This window comes from Microcebus murinus, chromosome 18, assembly GCF_040939455.1.
Source record: "Microcebus murinus isolate Inina chromosome 18, M.murinus_Inina_mat1.0, whole genome shotgun sequence".
Taxonomy (NCBI): domain Eukaryota; kingdom Metazoa; phylum Chordata; class Mammalia; order Primates; family Cheirogaleidae; genus Microcebus; species Microcebus murinus.
The window spans coordinates 7,884,839-7,908,264 of NC_134121.1; the positions used below are offsets into that span (position 1 = coordinate 7,884,839).

Below are 23,426 nucleotides of genomic sequence, written 5' to 3' on the forward strand. Positions count from 1 at the left end.
CCTACTGTGGACTCAATTACAGGATCTGGGAAAAAAAGAGATTGGGTCCTTTGTTCCAATCTACCCAAGTAACCTATTAGACAAATAGCACATAAGGGCAGTCTGCAAGCTCCACAGGAGCAGAGCAATGTCTGTTCTGATCACCACCACATCCACAATGGCTGGCACAACAGTACTCAAGTATGAAGTGAGTGAAGACTGAGTGATGGGGCAAGTCAATTTCAATCATATTTGGCCAATACCCAAATCTCATAATCACTGGTGTGGAAACACTCTAAGAAGTAATTAGTTGCACCACCACTGAAACTGCCTATATTAAAATAATAGTAAGACCACAGGACATGAACTGTGATAAAAGTCTGATCTCTACACAAGGATAGACATAGCTAAAAGTTAACCAGCCATTGTTCCCTAACTTGCCTACTGCTGTAACTGCTTACTGCCTTCCAGGGAGCAAGATTTGTGACTTTCCCAATCACTTCTATAGATAATATTGATATTGTAAAACCTAAAACTGGTCTGAGACATCTTCTAGATTCTGTATTCAGGTGGACCAACTGACACCAGCTAGACCAGTGGCCATGCATGGGAAGTGATCCAACAGGTCCTATGATCCTCTACCCAGGAATTGTTTTAGCCAAGAAGACAATGTCTGCTTCCCAACCCTATGAGTTCATTCCCAACCAATCAGTAGACCCAATTCTCTAGCCCTTTGTTCATCAAACCACCTTTAAAAACCACAGCCCCAAAATCCTCAGGGAGACAGATTTGAGAAAATTCTTTCATCTCCTTGCTTGGTGCCTTGTGATATCAAACTCTTTCTCTGCTGCAACTCCTGCTGTCTCAGTATACTGGCCTCTATCTTGGCAGTAGACAAGGGACCCATTGGGTTGGGCGGTAACACCACCTTCAAGTAAACATCTGGCTGAACCACCTTGGAAAAGTTCCTTCATCTCCTTGGGTCTGTTTCCTCGTCTGTGAGAGATGATAACTGCTGACCTCCTAGGTTAAGAAAATCAAATGAGATCATGTAGATAAAACATATGATACCGCACACGTATTCCAGGGGGCATCTTCCCGGGCCTCACTGGACTTAGTACAATAGGTTCTCAATAAACCTCTGAACAGATGAATGACAAATGTCACTGACAAATGTCAAAGAAACTGAGCAAAAGGCTACCACATCCATTCCTCTATAAAGACATGGGTGCTTAGATGCTCGCTGAAGATTCTGGAAGTTATCAGAAGCCTACCCAGATGGGAAAGTCAAAACAAAATTCATCATTTTCTTCTGATAGTTAGTGGGGGAAAAACGTATCAAAATACATTATTGCCACTTCTGCTTCCTCTAAAATGGATTGCCGCACTCCTTTATTAAGTCTAACTAAAAACTCTGGACATTATATACAAAACAAACATGAGAAGACTCTAAAAGGCACGGAAAAGAAGGTAGACTGGAGAAGGACCTTGAGGGACCCTAGAACCAACACAGTGGTGGCTTCCTTGGGCTTTCTTTTTGCCTCATTATTCCAGACTTGTAGCTGGAGAAAAAAATCAACAACCCAAAAATGCCAGTGGGCAAAGACAAGAAAAATCGCTACAAAAGCCTGCTCTCTCTGGCCAGAGAACCAAGAAAAGGGCAATCAAGTCAGAAAACATTTAGAAGACAATAACTGCCCTACTCCAGACAAATACTACAGGAAAAACTACAGCCCCAGGTTCCCCTACGTGAGCAAAGGCCAATGGCAGGCCTGAACCTCCTGGTTTGCCCAGCTGTCAAGAGGCACCTCAACCTCTGATAGGGTGGTTTCATGGTAGGGAGTTGGTACTTTCACGCTCACTTACTAGAATGAGCACCCTGCCTGTGCCAGTGGAGAGTGAAATCTGGATTCTACCCCCAAGTCAGCACTAAAGAGGCACCCTCCCCTGCCCACTGTGGCAGTGTCAGAGAGGCCTAGTGGTATCAGGAATTCCACCCCCACTCCCAGTGGTAATGAAGCCACTCCACCGTGGTGCCAGTGGAGGGCTCGTGGGGAGCACCTCCACCCACAGGTAATAGGGAGCCCCTTCCACCTGGTCAACACAGGCTAGGTGGGGAATCTAGACTTCTACCCCACCCAGCGGTAACAAGCACATATGCCACTTTCCCTGTTAGAGCCCTAAGAAGCCAGCAAAAACAGAAGGTCTAAATAAGATGCACAGTCTCATACACAATATCCAAATGTCCAGATTCCAATCAAAAATCACTCACCACACCAAGAGCCAGGGAAATCACAACATGAAGAAAAAAGAAAATTAATAGATCCCAACACCAAGATGACAGACATGTCAAAATTATATGACAAAGATTTTACAGTAGCCATCAGAAAAATGCTACAAGGAGCAATTAGGAACATGCTTGAAACAAATGAAAACAAGAGAAGATTTAAGCAAAGAAACAGGAAGTCTAGTCAAGGAAATAAGATATGAACAAGAATCAAACAGTAATTTTAGGACTTAAAAAATATAATAACCAAATTAAAAAACTTAGGTGGATAAGCTCAAATGTAGAATGGAAATTACAAAAGACAAAATTAGTGAACTAGAAAACAGAACAATAGAAATTACTCAATCTAGACAACACAGGGAAAAAAAAGACTGGCGGAGGGGACAATGAACAGAATGTCAGGGACCTGTGAACTATAACAAAAGATTTAACACTCATGTCATCAGAGTCCCTGAAGGAAAGAAGAAAGAGAGCTGGACTGAAAAGGTACTCAAAAGATAGCAGCTGAAAACTTCCCAAATTGGCAAGAGACATAAACTTACAGATTCCAGAAGCTGAGCAAACCTCAAACAATATAAACCCAAAGAAATCCATGCCAGGACACATTATAATTAAAGTTTTAGAAACTAAAAACAAAGAAAAAATCTTAAAACATAATTCAGATGACAACCAACATTTCATCAGAATCATGGAGATCAGAAGAAAGTAATACAGTACCGAAAGAAAACAAACTGTCAACCCAGACCCCTAAAGCCATCAAATAACATTCATCAAAAATGAAAGGATGAGGCCGGGCACAGTGGCTCACACCTGTAATCCTAGCATCCTAGCACTCTGGGAGGCCAAGGTGGGCGGATCGTTTGAGCTCAGGAGTTCAAGACCAGCCTGAGCAAGAATGAGACCCTATCTCTACTAAAATAGAAAGAAATTAATTGGCCAACTAAAAACATATAGAAAAAAATTAGCCAGGCATGGTGGTACATGCCTGTAGTCCCAGCTACTTGGGAGGCTGAGGCAGAAGGATTGCTTGAGCCCAGGAGTTTGAGGTTGCTGTGATCTAGGCTGACGTCATGGCACTCTAACCCGGGAAACAGAGCGAGACCAAGAATATTTGTTGCTAACAGAACTACTATTTTAAAAGGACAAAAGGAAGTACTTTAAATAAAAAGGAAATAGTAAACAGAACTCTGGAACATCAAGAAGGAAGAAGGAACCAAAAATATGAGTAAATATTCTAGGCTTTCCTTCTCTTCTTGACTTCTCTAAATTATATTTGATAGTTAAAGCAAAAATTATAACAGCTTGATATGGCTCTACAAATATGTACAGAAAATATTTAAGACAAATATAAACAGGGAGAGTAAAGAGACATTAAAGGGAGGTTAGGTTTCTTTCCTTTTTTTCTTGTGTTTGGATTCAGATGGAGGGAGGTTAGGTTTCAACATTTCACTTGAACTGGTAAAATGACATCAGTATATGTAATGTACATATAATGTAATACTTAGAGCAACCACTAAAACAGCTACATAAAGAAATACATTCTGGCTGGGCGCAGTGGCTCACACCTGTAATCCTAGCACTCTGGGAGGCCGAGGCGTGAGGATCGCTCAAGGTTAGGAGTTTGAAACCAGCCTGAGCAAGAGTGAGACACCATCTCTACTAAAAATAGAAAGAAATTAATTGGCCAACTAAAAATATATAGAAAAAATTAGCCGGGTATGGTGCCTGTAGCACATGCCTGTAGTTCCAACTACTTGGGAGGCTGAGGCAGGAGGATTGCTTGAGCCCAGAAGTTTGAGGTTGCTGTGAGCTGGACTGACACCACGGCACTCTAGCCCAGGCAACACAGTGAGACACTGTCTCAAAAAAAAAAAAAAAACAAAAAGAAAAAAGAAATACATTCTGTCCATAATCCTAGCACTGTAGGAGGCCAAGCAGGATGGATCATTTAAAGTCAGGAGTTCGAGACCAGCCTGAGCAAAAGTGAGATCCTGTCTCTGCTAAAAATAGAAAAATTAGCTGGGCGTGGTGGTGCACACCTGTAGTCCCAGCTACTCAGGAGGCTGAGGCAGAAGGATTGCTTGAGACCAGGAATTAGATGTTGCAGTAAGCTATGACAACGCCATCGCACTCTAGCCAGGGTGACAAAGCAAGACTCTGTCTTTAAAAAAAGAGAGAGAGAAATACACTGAAAAACGCTATAGAAAAGAAGCACTCTGGGATGGTGGAATAAGGACCTCAGAAAACCTACTCCTTCATAAAAACAATAACTCTAGCAAAAATTGTGACAATCGGCTTTTTTAGAACTCTGGAAGTTAACCAGATGATTGCGATAATCTGGAATGCTTAAGAAAAATAACTGAATCTTGCTAAAAACAGCAAACTTTGGGGGTTTTAACTTGCTCTATTCCTATGTTCCTCTTGGCAGCTCTGTAGTGGACAAAAACTAGAAGCCTCATAACCATGGTAGCTGCGGAAAAACAGCAGCCTAGCAATGGAGAGGACAAGAGAGGTTTGGAGCTCCTCAAGAAGCCTCATTCTCAGGTAACTGTCAGCATTACACCTCTCTATTGGGAAGCTTGCTGTGATTCAGGGCTGGAGAGTATGACCTGATTCAGAGCCTACTGTATGTGAATGGCCCTATCCCCAGAGTGTCAAAAATAATAAGCAGCAATTGTTTAACACTGCAGCTGCCTGAAGTGACAATACCAGATGAGTCAAACAAGAGGCTAGCCAAAAAACAAAAGGAAAATCTGGGGAATGAGATGCCCATATGGGCCTTGAAAAAATTCTGCATGCGCAGGACACAAGCTTACCAAGGAAGGACCCAAAAAGGCCTCAAACTTGAACCTTGGCTGAACCTTGGTTTGAACCTTTGAGGCACTGTGCAAGCAGGAAGTAAAGGCTAAGGCAGAGTTGTATGCTGCTAGGAGAACGGAAGACATGCCCCAACATGCATACACAGGCCCTGGGATGATGATGGGAGAACTTACTGGCTCAAAGCATTTAAGGAAATCTCTGTCCAGTCATTAGCTGGCCACTAAGCTAACCAAGCAAAGACTTCAGTGGCTGCCTCTTCAAAGAATACAGTCTTTGCAGAATCAGTACAGGAAAGCCACTAAAGAAACATACAGCAGAAACAACAGCAGTAACAACATATCCTGGGAATTGGTATGCTGGATGCTCAGATTTGTCACTTTATACAACTTAAAATGTTGTTTCTAACCAAAAGTTGTAAGACATGCAAACAAAAAGGAAAATACAGCCCCCACACAGGAAAAAAGCAGTCAACAGAAACTCTCTTAAGAAGCCCAATGTCAGAATTACTAGACAGAGTAATCAACTATTATAAATATGTTCAAAGAAATAAAGAATACAATCTATAAAAAATTAAAGGATACCCAAAGAAATAGTACATATAAATGTAACAAAATGTGTACAAGATCTATATGAGGAAAACTACAAAACTCTGATGACAGAAATCAAGAGAGCTATTCCATGTTCATGGATAGGAAGACTCAATACCGTCAAGATGTCAGTTCCTCCCAATCTATAGATTTAACACAATCCCAATCAAAATCCCAGCAAGTTATTTTGTATCAATAGATATGAACAATCTGATTCTAAAATTAGTATGGAAAGCCGGGCGCGGTGGCTCACGCCTGTAATCCTAGCACTCTGGGAGGCTGAGGCGGGAGGATTGCTCAAGGTCAGGAGTTCGAAACCAGCCTGAGCAAGAGCAAGACCTCGTCTCTACTATAAATAGAAATTAATTGGCCAACTAATATATATATAAAATTAGCCGGGCATGGTGGCGCATGCCTGTAGTCCCAGCTACTCGGGAGGCTGAGGCAGGAGGATTGCTTGAGCCCAGGAGTTTGAGGTTGCTGTGAGCTAGGCTGACGCCATGGCACTCACTCTAGCCTGGTCAACAAGCGAGACTCTGTCTCAAAAAAAAAAAAAAAAAAAATTAGTATGGAGAGGCAAAAGATCCAGAATAGCCAACACAAAATTGAAGAATAAGAACAAAGTTGGAGGACTAACAATACCAACTTCAGGACTTACTATTTTAAAGCTATAGTAATCAAGACAGTGTTGTACAGGTGAAAGAACAAATAGATCAATGGAGCAAAATAAAGAGCCCAGAAATAGACCTACATAAATATAGTCAACTGATCTTTGACAAAGGAACAAAGGAAACACAATAGAGAAAACACGGTCTTTTCAAGAAAAAGTGCTGGACAACTTGGAAATCCACATGCAAAAGAATGAAGCTGGATGCCTAGTTTAATTCACATATAAAAATGCTAAAAAACCTAAATGTAAGAGCAAAACCCAAAACTATTAGGAGAAAACATAGGATTAAAACTTCATGACTGGCTGGGCGCAGTGGCTCACACCTGTAATCCTAGCACTCTGGAAGGCCGAGGCGGGAGGATCACTCAAAGTCAGGAGTTTGAGACCAGCCTGAGCAAGAGCGAGACCCCGTCTCTACCAAAAATAGAAAAAATTAGCTAGGCATGGTGGTGTGTGCCTGTGGTCCCAGCTACTTGGGAGGCTAAGGCAGGAGGATTGCTTGAGCCCACGAGTTTGAGGTTGCTGTGAGCTAGGCTGACGCAACAGCACTGTAGCCCGGGCAACAAAAGTGAGACTCTGTCTCAAAAAAAAAAAAAGAAAAAAACATCATGACCTTGGAATTCGCAATGAATTCTTAGATATGCCACCAGATGCACAAGCAGTAACAAAAAAATAGATAAACTGAACTTTATCAAAATTAAAACCTTTTATCTATCAAAGAACACATCAAGATGGTGAAAAGACAATCTACAGAATGGGAGAAAATATCTGTAAATCATGTATCTGATTAAGGGTCCAGCATCGAGAATATATAAAACACAACTCAACAAAAAGTTAACTCAAATACAAAACGAGCAAGAGACTTGAAGAGACATTTCTCTGAAGATATACACATGGCAATAAGCATATGAAGAGATACTCAACATCATTAATCGTTAGAGAAACACAAATCAAAACCATAGTGACGTACCACTTCATTCCCACTAGGATGATTACAATCGAAAAAATAAAAAAATTAGTGTTGGTGAAGACGTGGAGAAACTGGAACCCTCATACAATGCTGGTGGGAATGTAAAATGGGACAGCTGCTGTGTAAAAAGAGTTTGGTAGTTCCTCAAAAACCATAAATAAAAATACCAATATAACTAGCAATTCTGATCCTAGTATACATCCACAGGAAATGAAAACATGCCCACACAGGAACTTAAATATGAATGTTCACAGCAGTACTATTCATAACAGCCAAAAGGTAAAAACACAAATGTCTATCAACAGATGAATGGATAAACAAACTACAGTATATACATACATGGAACATTAATCATCAAAAGGAATGAAGTACCAATACAGTACACCATGGATGAACCCTGAAAACACTACTCTAAGTGAAAGAAACCATACAAGAAAGGCCCACATATTGTGTGATTCCATATGGATGAAATGTCTAGTATAGGCAAATCCATAGACAAAAAACAGATTAGTGGTTGCCAAGAGAGGGGGAGACAAGGGACAAATGGTGGGGGATTACTTAATGAGTACAGGGTGCTCTTTTGGAATGATGTAAAAGTTTTGAAAGTAGAGAGAGGTGGTGGTTTCACAACATTGTGAATGCACTAAATGCCAGTGAATTCTATTCTTTAAAATGATCATGTATATATTATGTGATTTTAAACTTAATTTTTTAAAAGTATATATATGAGAGAAAAAAATAAATTATTAAATTAAAATTAATTCAGCCTTTGAACAAATATTTAGAAAAGCTGTTTGAAATGTTTGTACTTCTGAATGAATCAAGGTTTCCAGGCCGGGCACAGTGGCTTGTGCTTGTAATCCTAGCACCCTGGGAGGCCTAGGCTGGAGGATTGCTCAAGGTGAGGAGTTCGAAACCAGCATGAGCAAGAGGGAGATCCCATCTTTACTAAAAATAGAAAGAAATTAATTGGCCAACTAAAAATATATAGAAAACATTAGCCAGGCATGGTGGCACATGCTTGTAGTCCCAGCTACTTGCGAGGCTGAGGCAGGAGGATCGCCTGAGCCCAGGAGTCTGAGGTTGCTGTGAGCTAGGCTGACACCACAGCACTCTAGCCTGGGTAACAGAGCAAGACTGTCTCAAAAAAAGAAAAAGAAAAAGAAAAAGGTTTCCTACAACTTAATTAAATGGACCAGAGGAGACCTGATACTACAGCTTCCTGAAGGACACATGGGTGGGCACAGAGGTCAGCCACAAGAACACAGCTAAGTAATGGTTTTACCCAAATGCCAACTTCTCTTTCTTTTTGAAATAGGGTCTTGCTCTGTTGCCAGGGCTAGAATGCAGTGGCATCATCATAGCTCACAGCAACCTCAAACTCCTAGGTTCAAGTGATCCTCCTGCCTCCGTCTCCCGAGTAGCTGGGACCATAGGCATGCACAACCACACCCAGCTAATTTTTCTATTTTTCTGTAGAGACGGGGTCTTGCTCAGGTTGATCTCAAACTCCTGGGCTCAAGTGATCCTTCCACCTTGGCCTCCCAAAGTGCTAGGATTACAGGCGTGAGCCACTGCTCCTGGCCCCAAGTGCCAACTTATTTAACATACTAAGTGCTATTCTTAATTTATAATGTCAGATGACTTACTTATAATAGTTTTTTAAATCAATGGCTTACTATGTGCAAGTCCTCCTTCATCCTTCAATACTAACAGCCTACAGGCTCTGGGATGAGATACTTTTCTTTCACCTCAAAGGTCTCAACAAGATGCAGTAAGCAAAGATGTATAATTGGAAAATAATTTTAAAAGGCTTTTTTAGGACAAGCCTTTATTCGTACATGTGATTTTGTTCTTCCCCTCTCCAATGGAGTGGCTTCTCCACAAAACACTGGTATAGGAAGTCCTCTCAACCAAAATACGATTTTCAGTATATGTAAGTGACTCATCAGTTACTCTAGGTTAGATATAATTCATTCTACTGATGCCCTCAGGGCTGGCCCTTTTTGTATACCTCAGGGTTATTTATTTATTTTTTTTTTTTTGAGACAGAGTCTTGCTTTCTTGTCCAGGCTAGAGTGAGTGCCATGGCATCAGCCTAGCTCACGGCAACCTCAAATTCCTGGGCTCAAGCAATCCTACTGTCTCAGCCTCCCGAGTAGCTGGGACTACAGGCACGTGCCACCATGCCCAGCTAATTTCTTCTATATACATTAGTTGGCCAATTAATTTCTTTCTATTTATAGTAGAGACGGGGTCTCGCTCTTGCTCAGGCTGGTTTCGAACTCCTGACCTCGAGCCAACTGCCTGCCTCGGCCTCCCAGAGTGCTAGGGTTACAGGCGTGAGCCACCGCGCCCGGCCTACCTCAGGGTTTTTCAGTTTTGTAAAATATCACTTTTTAACATACAAATATGTGGCCTCTCAGCTGGATCTAACTCTGTTAATAAATTGTTGATTTCTTCAAATAAGAGGCAGTAAACAACTGCAAAGTATGTTTGCCAGTATTTGAAACGTCAGACTTAAAGATAGACGAGTGCTTGCCAATCTGGTGTGAGGGAAGCACTAGATGGTATTCCCCAGACCTCGATGGCTTGGGTAAGAAATATGATTGGCTGTTGTAGATTGGGAATAGAAAAAAAAAAGAGGAAACTAAAATATTTACTTACTAAGTGGAGTTGGCAGAATAATCTTAAAGTATCAGTCCAAGGAAGAAAAATAAGTGATACCAGTGGGAACCACTTAAGTCCAGTTTACAATGCCTAGGAATCCATCAGCAACGTGATCTTTAGAAGCAGATCTGAGATCCCACCTACCTCTTAGCTGAGGCTGGAGACTTGGCCACAATGACTGCATTCCTATAATCTGGTATCTGTGACAGACAAGAGATCAGAGATTACTACATGTTTCCAAGAGGCTATTTTCACAATCAGCAAAAAGGAATACTCCAACAGACTCAAAAATGTCATCTGGTTACTTGGAAGCATTCCCAAAAAAGAAAAGGATCAAAGTAAAATCTGCTTTGGAAAATGAAGAAATACCTACCTAGGAAAAAAGCTTACTAAAGTATAAGCCACTCAGACTTTTAAGAAAAAAGTAGGGATAATCAGTGATTAGCTCATATCTCTATGCCAGCAAATACTGATAACTCAGTGTAAAGTTGTTTTAATAATGTCAAAAGGAAGTCCTATTCTGAATCCTAATTACATGTAATCTTTCTTTCTTTCTTTTTTTTTTTGTTTTAAGAGATAGGATCTCACTCTGCCCCCCAGGCACCCGGAGTACAGTGGCATGATCATAGCTCACTGTAATCTCAAACTCCTGGCTTCAAGTGATCCACCCGCCTCAGCCTCCCGAAGTGCTGGGATTACAGGCGTGAGCCACTGCACCTGGCCTACATGTAATCTCATAGTACAAGGATGGTATAAATCCAATCTGATTCTAAGTCAAATTCCAAACAGATGACTATCTAGCATACTGTAATCATGACATGTCAAAGAAACCAATTTGTTAAAGGACAATCAGCTCAGTGCAATTTAAAAAAGATATTCAGAGCCCTTAAAACAAACAACAACAAAAAAAAAACCCTAAAATATTAGCTGCTCTGGAGTCTTTTTATTGTTGAAAATTTAAGTAATCTGTGCTAATGATGATCATAATCAAAGATGTACTCATTATCAAGGTCTGAAAATACAGAAAACATGACTACTTTTAAACTGAGCAGTGGTTTGTTATTTCTGACTTCATCTTGGCAATATTTTCAAATTCTGTTCTTGAAATCTAACCATTTCATTCAAATATATTCCCACTGCTTTGTTTCTCACAATTACACCAGTAAACATTAATATAAGTGGCTATTAACATCTGGCATCTTGTATAATGTCTAGCACATTAAGAGTACTAAATAATAAATAGTAAATGAAGAAAATACTGACTGATTTGAAGAACGATCTAATATAGGTGTACCTGGCATAATCACATGGATCAGATGTACATATTTAATACAAGACAGCCTAATCTACCCAGCCTTCTCAGAGTTATTTTCATTTAGGCACTTTAATTATTTTTTCTAGGAGTTTTTATAAACTGTTTCATGTATGTCCTTGCCTTATCAAACAGCACCAATCCCAGCCAAGAGAAAATCTAACAACCAACCAAGGAAACATTTAATGAAACAAATAATAGGACACTTAAAAGAAAGGACTCTTCAATAAAAATAGATCTGTCTCTTCAGAGGTTAAAATAGGAAAGCGTATACATAAAGAAAGAATGAGTTGTTATGATAAAGAACTAAAAGGAAATCAAGGAGGAGGAAGTTATTATGGCCTAAATAACAAACTCAATAACTGGGTGGCTGAACAACAGAGCGAACAGAGCTTTAAGAACAGACCTGGGAGGATCAAGCCAAGTAACCGTCCCAGAATGGTTATATATAAGCATGCGAAAATTTAAATAAATTTTAAAAAGTTACAATATAGAGACTAGATCCAAATTTCTAGGGCCTAACAGTTCCCAAAGGAAAAGAATAAAGAAATAGAGGGAATGAAATAACTCAATTAACAGAAAAAAAATTCCCGAAGAATGAAAGGGACCCCCTGAGCATGTAATGAGATGAACGGAAAAGGAGATCCACAAAGACACAACATGGTGAAACTTCAAACCACAAGCAAAGAGATAAAACTCTATTTTAATGGGGGAATTTTGCCCCTTGCCTCCCCCAAAACACATAATAAGATACTCGATCTCAGTAGAAATCAGAGAAGTAAAAAATTTCAATAATATAGTATTGTTTTACCCACTAAACTGGCAAAATTTTTCAGAGTCGTAACATTAAGTATTAGGAAGGGCATGGGGAACGGGTTCTAATGTGCGTACTGCTGGTGGAAATGCAGAGCCGCAAAGAGACAAACTGCCCCACTCCACACACTCCTTTGCTACTACCCTACCGTTGTCCCATTCCTTGCCATATCTCATTCCTGGGAAAATGACAGTGGCTTGATATAAAGACTCATGGGAACAACCCAGTGAGGAGAAAAATAACTCCGGAACCAGAAACAGATAACTCTAGAAGTTACCTAAAAACCTGGAGAGACAGGATGAGATCTATACAAACATATGCCATAAAAAAAGATAATAATTGTGATCCTCCTATTTTATTTACTCTTCATATTATCCTTTTAAAATGCTGGTGCAGGCCAATGATAACTAGGACTACAACCATTATACCTAATCACTTTTCAAAAACATGCAGTGTAGGACGAGCACAGCAGCTCACACCTCTAATCCTACCACTTTGGGAGGCCAAGGTAGGAGGATCACTTGAGCCCAGGAGTTGGAGACCAGCCTGAGTGACATAGCAAGACCCCTGCCTCTACAAAAAATAGAAAAATTGGCTGAGTGTGGTGGCACATGCCGGTAATTCTGGCTACTTGGGAGGCTGAGGTAAGAGGATTGCTTGTGCCCAAGAGTATGAGGTTGCAGTGAGCTATGATGACGCCACTGCACTCTAGCCCAAGCAACAGAGCAAGACCCTGTCTCAAAAAAACCCCTCCCCTCCCTGCAAAAAAATGAAACCATGCACTGTATTTAATCAATGCCAAACCACTTTTTGTCATATTTTAGTATCCCTGACACTGGGATGTATCACACTGGGTAATGTCACACAGTAGCTGGGATGGGCTTTTTCCCCCTTCACATGCATAGTGGCCACAGCGTTCCTATGGTCCTCACTTCAAATGAGGCACAGGCACTGTTGGTTCTATTCTGGCCGTGTCTGACTGCTATTCAAAATGTCTCCAGAAAGAGTTCATGATGATTCTTTTCATTCAAGTAAAAAGTTATCATGTCCGGACAAAGACAAAGGAAGAGAGCAGCAAGGTATAATTCTATATCCGTGAATCAAACATACATCACTGGAGGAATGACCACAATTCCTTATGTTCTTGCAAGGCAACCATCAAATGTTTTATGAAACTAAAGAAAGGAAGAGATCTCTACCAGTAGGTGAAGCTATAAAAAGGACTGAATCTGAAAAGGACTGCCAGACACATGGGCAGCAATGCAACTCAGGCAGGAGACCTGACCCCTCAGAACAGAAGATAAAAGTTTCAAGGCTACAAGCATCCTGGTACTAGGACATTCCTTCTGACTCTAGCAGAAGGTGCTTAAATTCCAGTGACAGGCCGGGCGCGGTGGCTCACGCCTGTAATCCTAGCACTCTGGGAGGCCGAGGCGGGCGGATTGCTCAAGGTCGGGAGTTCGAAACCAGCCTGAGCGAGACCCCGTCTCTACTAAAAAAATAGAAAGAAATTAATTGACCAACTAAAAGTATATATACAAAAAATTAGCCGGGCATGGTGGTGCATGCCTGTAGTCCCAGCTACTCGGGAGGCTGAGGCAGGAGGATCGCTTGAGCCTGAGCCCAGGAGTTTGAGGTTGCTGTGAGCTAGGCTGACGCCACGGCACTCACTCTAGCCTGGGCAACAAAAAAAGTGAGACTCTGTCTCAAAAAAAAAAAAAAAAAAAAAAAATTCCAGTGACAAATTCAAGAGAAACAGAAAGCACAAGTTGTCAAATACGAAAGTGTCACCATCAAAACAGGAAAAGTAACAGCATCAGAATAGGATCATTAAGTGACAAGAAGGCATCATGCCATAGTATAATTAGCAGTGCTTTCTTCTTTTTTGGTGACTTACAAAATAATATAAGCCTTGATTGACAGCATCTTAGATTCAGTGAAATATGGTATATCTATCCCCTGCTTTAAGAAGCTCTAACACATGAAAACAAAAGGCATACAACAAGTTTACTGTTAAAAGACAATACAATAAAAATTTCTTTTTAACAGTAAACTTCCATATAGTATTTAATTTTATGTAGCTTTTTAAAATTTTTCCTTCGAATAAAGGACAGAATTTTAGTATGTTTGGAGTCATCACTATTGGCTCAACATCAGAAACAAAAAACCACTTCCCTAGTTTGCTGAACCATAAACATCATAAGAGAGGGCTCAGTTTTGATTTCTTTTCAACAATGAAACCGAAAATGGGGATTTTTCCAGTATTAATAGAAGGCAACCTGGTCCTGAGGCAGAAGCCTATGCTAATGGCAATGACTAGCATGGAGCTGCCAGCCCAACCTTGCAGCCAGTATGAGGATGCTCCAGCCTTCACTCTTCAGGCCCACGGGGCACCCTTAAGAGGTTCTGTTGCCATTTATGCCTTGAGACAGTGGCACACAACATATCTGTGTCCTGAGCGGAAACATCCCCGAAAAGCACAAGATGTGGACATCAGCCCATACAGGTCTACAGTGACTGTTCTATTTCTTCCAAAACAATAGGTTTCTCTAGCAGGCTATTAATAGTTGTTAACTGGACCACATTCTCCTGCATACACAATTCTCACCCTCTCACTCTTCTCTGCCAGGACCTCAGAATCTTTCAGCATCAAGACATTTGCTGATTTCTCTCTTATCCTTTCCTTTTCCTTAGCTGAGAGTAATATTCAGGTAAAATTACAGTCTATATTATATTATTTTCTGAATTTATTAGGGTTTTTGGTTTCCTGTGTGTAACTTTGAAGAAAAGAGCAGAATATTTGACATTTTTCTCTTTCAAAAATACTTAAATAGGCCAGGCGCGGTGGCTCACGCCTGTAATCCTAGCACTCTGGGAAGCCGAGGCGGGTGGATTGCTCAAGGTCAGGAGTTCGAAACCAGCATGAGCAAGAGTAAGATCCCGTCTCTACTATAAATAGAAAGAAATTAATTGGCCAACTAAAAATATATAGAAAAAATTAGCCAGGCATGGTGGCACATGCCTATAGTCCCAGCTACTCAGGAGGCTGAGGCAGAAGGATCGCTTGAGCCCAGGAGTTTGAGGTTGCTGTGAGCTAGGCTGATGCCACGGCACTCACTCTAGCCTGGGCAACAAAGTGAGACTCTGTCTCAAAAAAAACCCAAATGCTTAAATATATTTTCCCTCTGAGGGCCTATAGTAATTGCTGGAGGATGGAGAAGGTCTGTACTCTTACCAGAAGAAAATTCCTCTGACACTTATAAACTGACATCTTTTAAATATAGTACTATGAAAAGAAGTTCTCTGGAAATGTAAGAGAAAAATAATTCATAGAAGAAAAATAGTTCTGTCTGGTTTAATTGTAGTGGGTTATCATCAGTGTCACTAAAGTTGATAAACGACCCCCCACTGCTAAATTTGACTGGCTTTAAAAAAAGAAGAAAACAAATTTCTAAAAGCAAAACAGCTAAGTATAATATAAATTAAATAGTAAGTCACAAAAGTGCTTTTGTATCAAAGAATAGCAAATGTGACTGCGACTATATTAAAATTACACAAGTCTGATTTATCCCAGGATGCAAGGGGGGTTCGACATGAGAAAAGTCAATGTAATACACCACATTAATAGAATGAAGAAAACTAAATCCACACGATCATCTCAACTGATACATAAAAAATCCAATACCCCTCGGAATGGTAGTTCCCTGGGGGGAAGGAGGGAGGGGATGGGACAGAGAGGGAGCACATGAGCAGATGTAAGTTATGATGATGATTCTAGTTTTCTTGTTGGGTAGTAGTATCATGGGTGCTGACCAACTAGAGATGGATGGACAGAGAGCGGGTGGATAGATACAAAAAAAAGGGCCAGGACCAAGCATGGACCAATAATGAGAGTGAGTTACTTTTTACAATCATGACTAATCTGATTCTAGGTACTTGAGGTTCAAAAGAAAATGCAATTTTAAGAGCCTGGCAAACAAATCTCAGATTAAAAAGTTTAAGATAGACTAAAAAAAAAAAAAAAACAAGTTTAAGATACACTGAATTACATTTATAAAGTATAACAGTGCTTTAAGCAGAAGATTACATTAAGTTTTAATCCTTTAGGGACAGATCAAGGAAATGGAAATACATCTTTCAATCTTAATCAGAATGTTAAAAAAGTTTGAGCTAGCTCACCTCTTCTTGAATATACTGTAATAAGAAGGGAGATGCTCTTAAATTATCCACAGGAATATTGAAGAAGCCCTGAATCTCCTTCTGGTGTAAATCCATAGTAATAAGATGAGTTAGACCTTTGAAAATAAAACAGACAGAAACACATAGTTTAAAAACAAGTTGCGCTGTAATCCTAGCTCTCTGGGAGGCCGAGGCGGGTGGATTGCTCAAGGTCAGGAGTTCAAAACCAGCCTGAGCAAGAGCGAGACCCCGTCTCTACTATAAATAGAAAGAAACTAATTGGCCAACTGATATATATATAAAAAAAAAATTAGCCGGGCATGGTGGCGCATGCCTGTAGTCCCAGCTACTCGGGAGGCTGAGACAGAAGGATTGCTCGAGCCCAGGAGTTTGAGGTTGCTGTGAGCTAGGCTGACGCCACGGCACTCACACTAGCCTGGGCAACAAAGCGAGACTCTGTCTCAAAAAAAAAAAAAAAACAAGTTGCGGCCGGGCGTGGTGGCTCACGTCTGTAATCCTAGCACTCTGGGAGGCCAAGGCGGGTGGATTGCTCAAGGTCAGGAGTTCAAAACCAGCTAGAGCAAGAGTGAGACCCCGTCTCTACTATAAATAGAAAGAAATTAATTGGCCAACTAATATAGATAGAAAAAATTAGCCAGGCATGGTGGCACATGCCTGTAGTCCCAGCTACTCGGGAGGCTGAGGCAGCAGGATTGTTTGAGCCCAGGAGTTTGAGGTTGCTGTGAGGTAGGCTGACGCCATGGCACTCACTCTAGCCTGGGCAACAAAGCGAGACTCTGTCTCAAAAAAAAACCAAAAACAAGTTGCACTATATGTAATAAATACTATATAAAATTCTATATATAATAAATTACTATCAGAAAATTGCTCTCCCATCAAAAAAACTCAGCACCTTTATTGTTCAGATTTTTTAGTACTATGAGATGCATGATTTTCATATCAATTTAAAGTCTTGAAATAGCAAAGATATAACAGTAATACAGAAATGTCTCTAAAAATTCTAATAGAGCAAATTATATCTCCTTGAAGTTTCCTTAATAGGCATGGCAAAGCCCAGTCTTAAGATATCAAAACAAACTGCACCAGCCTGGAAATTGGGAGAAAATATAGAACCTTTACCCCTATTATATCCTTAAGGATATCTGAAATGATCACTTGAAAAATATAAGGAAAATTCTATATGAAAAATTTTAAAAAACATCCAGACACGGTGGCTCATGCCTACGTTCCTAGCACTTTGGGAGGCCAAGGGAGGAGAAGTGCTTGAGGCCAGGAGTTCGAGACTAGCCTGAGCAACATGGTGAGACACCATCTCTACGAAAAAATTTAAAAATTAGCTGGGCATGTGGGCATGCCTTTAGGCCTCAGGAGGCTGAGCCAGGAATATCGCTTACCCCCAGAAGTATGAGGCTGCAGCAAGCTATGATTGCACCACTGCACTCTAGCATGAGCAACAAAAAATTTTAAAAAGATATACTTGCCCAAAAGAACAGGAAAGTAAGCCTGCTAGCCTATCCAGGAGCAAGGCTAGAAGAGAGGGCAAAACCTTTCCGGAAGATTCAGTGAGCTAGCCTGTTCCCTTTCACCAGCTGCCTGACACAATGTTTTCAATGGGGTAGACTGCTGAGGTTGCTGGAGTTTGGGTTTAAAAAAACTTTTGCTTTGGCATTTATTGGAATGTTACCTTGGAAAATTTATTCTAGAGTAAGTATCTGTGTTATGTCATCTGTGATATATACCTTCTATAATCATATAAACATATATAAGCACACACACACACAATAGCAACTATGAAGATTATTTAGACACAAGGTGAAAATACTTCAGATGTTACCTGAAAATTCCTAACATGAAATAATATATATGATTTACAAAATATGCCTATCTGAGCTAGGTGTGGTGGTGCATGCCTACTGTCCCAGCTACTCAGGAGCCTAAGGCAGTAGAATCACTTGAGCCCAGGAGTTCAAGGCCAGCCTGGGTAACATGGTGAGACCTTGTCTCAAAAAAATAAAAATAAAAATAAAAATAAAAATAAAAATAAAATAAATATTTATATATGTCCTAGGAAAGGAAAGAGGCTAAAAAAAAAATGGTTGCTGCAGAGTTTAGAATGACTTTTCCCCTTTCAAAAGAGCTCTGATATGACTGTAAATTATCATATCAATACAATATTAATACAAAGAATTCAGGAGAAAGTGGAAAAAATAAATCATTCTCATTACCTTGAGTTTTAGGGAGTTGAGACTACAAAGAGAATGCTCTGCATTGTCTTCTCCTTATAAACTAACTGTCTGTAAAAGTTGCATCACTATTGTACTCTGTTCAGCATCCTAATTTAAATATGTTAATACTTTGAAATGTCTGAAGTAAAAATAAAACTCCCAGTCCCCCAACTGTCAAATACCTGCCATTCCTACTTACCAGCTTTGCACATCATGGAGGCCAGCAATTTAGAGACAATGGAGCCTCTTTTCCTCATCTTGCACTGCTTGCTGTAAGGAAAGTAGGGGATCACGCCAATGATGCTCTTGGCACAGGAGGTCTTACACGCATACACCATGATCAGGAGCTCCATGATGGTGGTGTTCACATCCCTGTAATCAAGATCCAGCAAATCCCATCAAGGGAGCTAAGACACATACTATTTCCCTGTTTCACAAGTGTCAGCAGTGTGCTGCTAATGCCTCTGTGAGACTTAAAGCATAAAAAGGAAACTAATATATTCCTCTCTTCTCAGGCCATCAGCTCCCCCATATTCACTCTCTGCTGATGACCTTACTTTCTTTCTCACCAAAGAAGTACTCCACTGGAGGAGCGCATGCACAGGCTCCCACTGCCACGAGTCTGCACCTCGAGAGTCGCCTGTCCTCAGTCAGCAGTCAGTGGAACTTTCCATGCCAGTTACCCTAAAATTAATCCTTCCAAATTATACCGCTACTGGAAGACATTGATACAGGAGTTCTCCCTCTTCTGCCTCCGCCATCAATCTGCCACGCTCCCTTGGCTCATCCCATCAGCCTATAAATACTCTGTTACTTCCTCCATTAAAAACAACAACTCAGCTGGATGTGGTGGCTCGAGACTATCTTGCCAGCACTCTAGGAGGCCAAAGCAGGAGGACTGCTTAAACCCCGGAGTTCAAGGTTATAATGAGCTATGATCACACCACTGTACTCCAACCTGGATGATAGAGCAAGACACTGTCTAAAAAAACAAAAACGAAAAAACAAGACACTGCTCATGTCTGTGCTCCCCTTTGTAGTACACCTCAAGAGAGTTATCTACACTCAACATCTCTGATTCATCCACTCTCGTTCTCTCCCACACAAATCCTGATGAAGCTTTGCTCTCATTGAGCTCATCAGTGGCTTCCACGTAGCTACATGCTCCAATCAATCCTTAGTCCTCCTTTCTCGACCCCTCAGCAGCATCTGACAGTTACTTGTCCCTGTTCCTTGATGCACTGTATTCCCTTGGCTTCATGGATGCCCCTTTGGTCTCCTCCTGCCTGCCTCCCCAGCCTCCTGCTCTAAGAGTTGCTATTTGTCCTCTCCTGTCTCCCCTCATCCCTTGGGCTTCTCATCAGTTTCATAGCTTTATAAATGCTGGCGATGCTCACATTTGTATCTCCAGTCCAAGCTTCTCTTCTGAACTCCAGTCTAACAAATTCAACTGCTACTTGACAATTCCACTGGAATGTCTGTTAAGACATCTAAAAACTTAACATACCCATTCAGAACTGCTCATTCCTCTGCTTCACCAGAAAACTTCTGACATCTTAGCTGATAGCAACACTGTTCCTCCAGTTTATTCAGGACAAAAATCTTGAGTCATCTTTGGCTCCACTCTTATCCAGAAAGTTGCCATGTCTCACCACTCCATGACTGCCCTCGGGGACTGAGCCACCTCCACTGGGTGACTGCCCTGCCCGCACATGGGCCTGAGGCCACGGCACTCCTCCTGGAATCCCTCTGCATCGCAGGCTCCACACAAAGTCGGCCTGCCCTTAAAGTGAAAGTCACGCCTTGTACTCCTCTGCTCAAGACCCTGAAATGATTTCCAACTCTGCCCACAGCAAAAGCCCATGCCTCACTATGGTCTCCAGACCCCTTCATGGTCCACCCCACCCACCCCTTCTTTCCCCTCCTGCTCCACACCCCTCTCAGCCAAGCCACACTCCACCCTGGTCAGCCCTCCCCTGGCAGCTCACTGCCACTGAGGCCCTTGCTCTAGGTGTCCTCACTGCCTGGAACACTCTGATTCCTGCCTCGCCACCTGGCTTACTTCCTTACCTTCTCTGGTCTTTGCTCAAATGTCACCTTCCCAATGAGGCCTGCTCTGTCTGCCTCTCACCACCCTTTCACCACCAACACTCCCAATTCCTCCCCGTGCTGCTTCATTTTTTCCCTATAGCACTCATCACCTTCTGACATACTAGACAATGTAGTCACTATGCTCGCTGTGTGCCTTCCTCCACTAGAATATAAGCTCCATAAGGACAGGATCTTTCTGTTTTAATCATTACGGCACCTACCGCACCAGTAACAACTGTAACTACTATATAGTAGACATTCAAAATAAGTATTTGTTAATGAATGGAAACACAGAACATTTGGTGAGCAGGTTCTCTTTCACTAACCAATAACAAGCCTGACATCTGATGAGTTAAGAGACTTTCAGAAAAGCATTATACAAGAAGGATAAGAGCAGGGGAAGCAACAGTGAGTGTAAAGTCACTCCAAGGCTTGCAGACCACGCTCCCAGGAACACCATTTTTCTGTGAGCTAGAAAAAGGCTTTCCACCACTCAACTCAAATAATTCAAGTCTCACTTGAATTACAGAAAAACTTCAGTTAATGGAATTATTTTAAAATTTAAGAATTTCCTTAACTTTTATTGCCTACCACTAGTCTGTACTAAAATGAAGTATAAGCTGTATCTGAAAATACCAAATTTCAATGCTATTTCATGATATTTCATAAAGAAGACCATGATGTCAAGGCTTTCTGCAACCCGGACAAGGCTGAAAACCCAAGTTAACACAAGCTTCTGGCACATACAGAGCAATGCAAAATGAAGCATAGAGAGAAAATGAAGGGGGTGCTGAGTGGCTCCGACTAGAGTAACACAAAACTGACAAGAGGCAGGGGCACCAAGTAACAGTATTGAAATTAACAAAAATACAGAAAAGAAATAAAAGAGCTTAAAAATGGGATAGATGGGCAGTCCTCCTTCTGAAGTCCTGAATTCTAAGTCCCATGGGGCCTTCAATGTCTACTTATCCCTTTGGGTAACCCACACAACCGCTGGGCATTTATCCAATAGAATTACACACCTCTCTGAGGAAATAAAAGTGCTGCAGACACCCAGGAGCCAGAAGCAGCATAAGTTGTTCTGTGCTTGCATCTTCCCCACCCTGATGCCAGAGGTGAGGTACGGTACAGGCACAGGTGCATCCTCCTCTAACATCCTGGCCAGCAGCAGGGGCAGCGTGCACCTGGTGCCCCCATGCTCAGCTCTGCTAAGGATTCCACGTGTCAGAGCATAAAGTGAAGCCAAGGCACTGCCACATCCCTCCTTCCTTCAGGCACACTCACTCTCCAGGACGATGGGACGCAATGACAGGTCCCCTACCACTCCTTTTCCCAGGAGAGTCACAGGGTTTTGTGACTTCATTTCAATGAACCAAAGACCAGGACAGAGATGTTCAAAATTTAGTTGAAAGTATGTGTATTCCAAGGCTAAATTTCCCTAAAATTTGGCTCTTCTTCCCTTTCTTTGATATACATACATACATACATACATACATATGCAATTTTCAGGCTCTCCAAGCTAAAATGTGATGCACTACACAAACTGATTTCTAGACATTATTAAAAATCGCTCTGATGGAAGAACTTCATACACAGAGGCATTTGGGGATACATGTGGACAAACACACAATGGACAGTTGGGCTCCATGTGACCACTCTCCCTTCCAGAGTTGCACAGACAGCTTCACTGCACTGAATCTTCTATACCCAGCTTACACATTTGTGACCTCAACAACTTCCAGAACACATGTATGTCAAATGTCACACCACAGAGGAATACACATTCATTCAGCAGTCTTTTATCTTCCCAGCTCATTTAATACATGCAAGAAAATAGTAAGTGGTGATCACTTTGAAATTATCAGCAATAAAAGCTCTTACAAATTCTGGCTATTCATTGTTAAGAAATTTAATGGGTTCTATTTTCATCAAGAGCCTCTACTCCAATTTTCGGTTATTTCCACCCATCAAGAACACCGAAAGTACACAAAAAAGTCAGCAGTTATGTCAGGAAAATTAGCAGAGTAAGATATACCAACTTTAAGACTATCATAACTTTCTGTCTAGCCAACTCTCAAGATTCTAAACACTCATTCCTACAGAGACCCAGAAAACATTCCTGCTAGATAACTACTTACTTTGAAACGGTTTGGATAATGAAAACATCTTTTCCCCTCACAGACTCTTGAATTTGTACTCTTGTTTCTGGCAGAAAAAGAAAAAAGATGAAAAGCAAAGGCATACAGCTCAAATTTTTCAAAATACATAAAAATTATGCATTATTCCCCAATGTTAAAAAATACGGAAACTGGAACTGTTACAAAACTCAGTAGGTGTCAAATGCTACAATGGATAATAAACATATTACCATTAATCACACTTTTTAAACAGTTATGTGACAGCTTTAACAGGGAATTACATTTCTGACTTGAAATAAGCAAATCTACACTTCTCACCCCTTATATGTATAAGCACTGAGTACTGTATCACTCTGAGCATAAGATCTTAATAGGAAATTATATACACATTCATTTGATTCATATCCATTAAGAAGTTACTAGGTACAAAATGTTATATTAATATGTGTGAGAACAAAGATAAGTATGATCCAATATCCCTACTCTCAAAAAATATGATATCAGCAACAAGGAATAGTTAGACAAATCCAGAATGGAACATTCCACAAGTCAAGCTCTTCAATAGTCAATGTCAGGCCGGGCACGGTGGCTCACGCCTGTAATCCTAGCACTCTGGGAGGCCGAGGCAGGTAGTTGGCTCGAGGTCAGGAGTTCAAAACCAGC

The 23,426-nt window shown here is 41.0% G+C and overlaps 1 protein-coding gene across 1 annotated transcript in view; it reads right to left on the reverse strand.

Annotated features, from left to right (window-relative positions):
- PRPSAP2 (phosphoribosyl pyrophosphate synthetase associated protein 2) overlaps positions 1-23,426 on the reverse strand; it is a 62,917-nt gene that overhangs the window by 27,656 nt on the left and 11,835 nt on the right. The window contains exons 5-8 of the mRNA XM_075994056.1: positions 22,764-22,830; positions 18,734-18,906; positions 16,289-16,404; positions 10,128-10,183 (exon numbers count right to left, since the gene is read on the reverse strand). Of these exons, the coding sequence (XP_075850171.1) occupies positions 10,128-10,183; positions 16,289-16,404; positions 18,734-18,906; positions 22,764-22,830 (412 nt within the window). The remainder of the gene's footprint in view (positions 1-10,127; positions 10,184-16,288; positions 16,405-18,733; positions 18,907-22,763; positions 22,831-23,426) is intronic.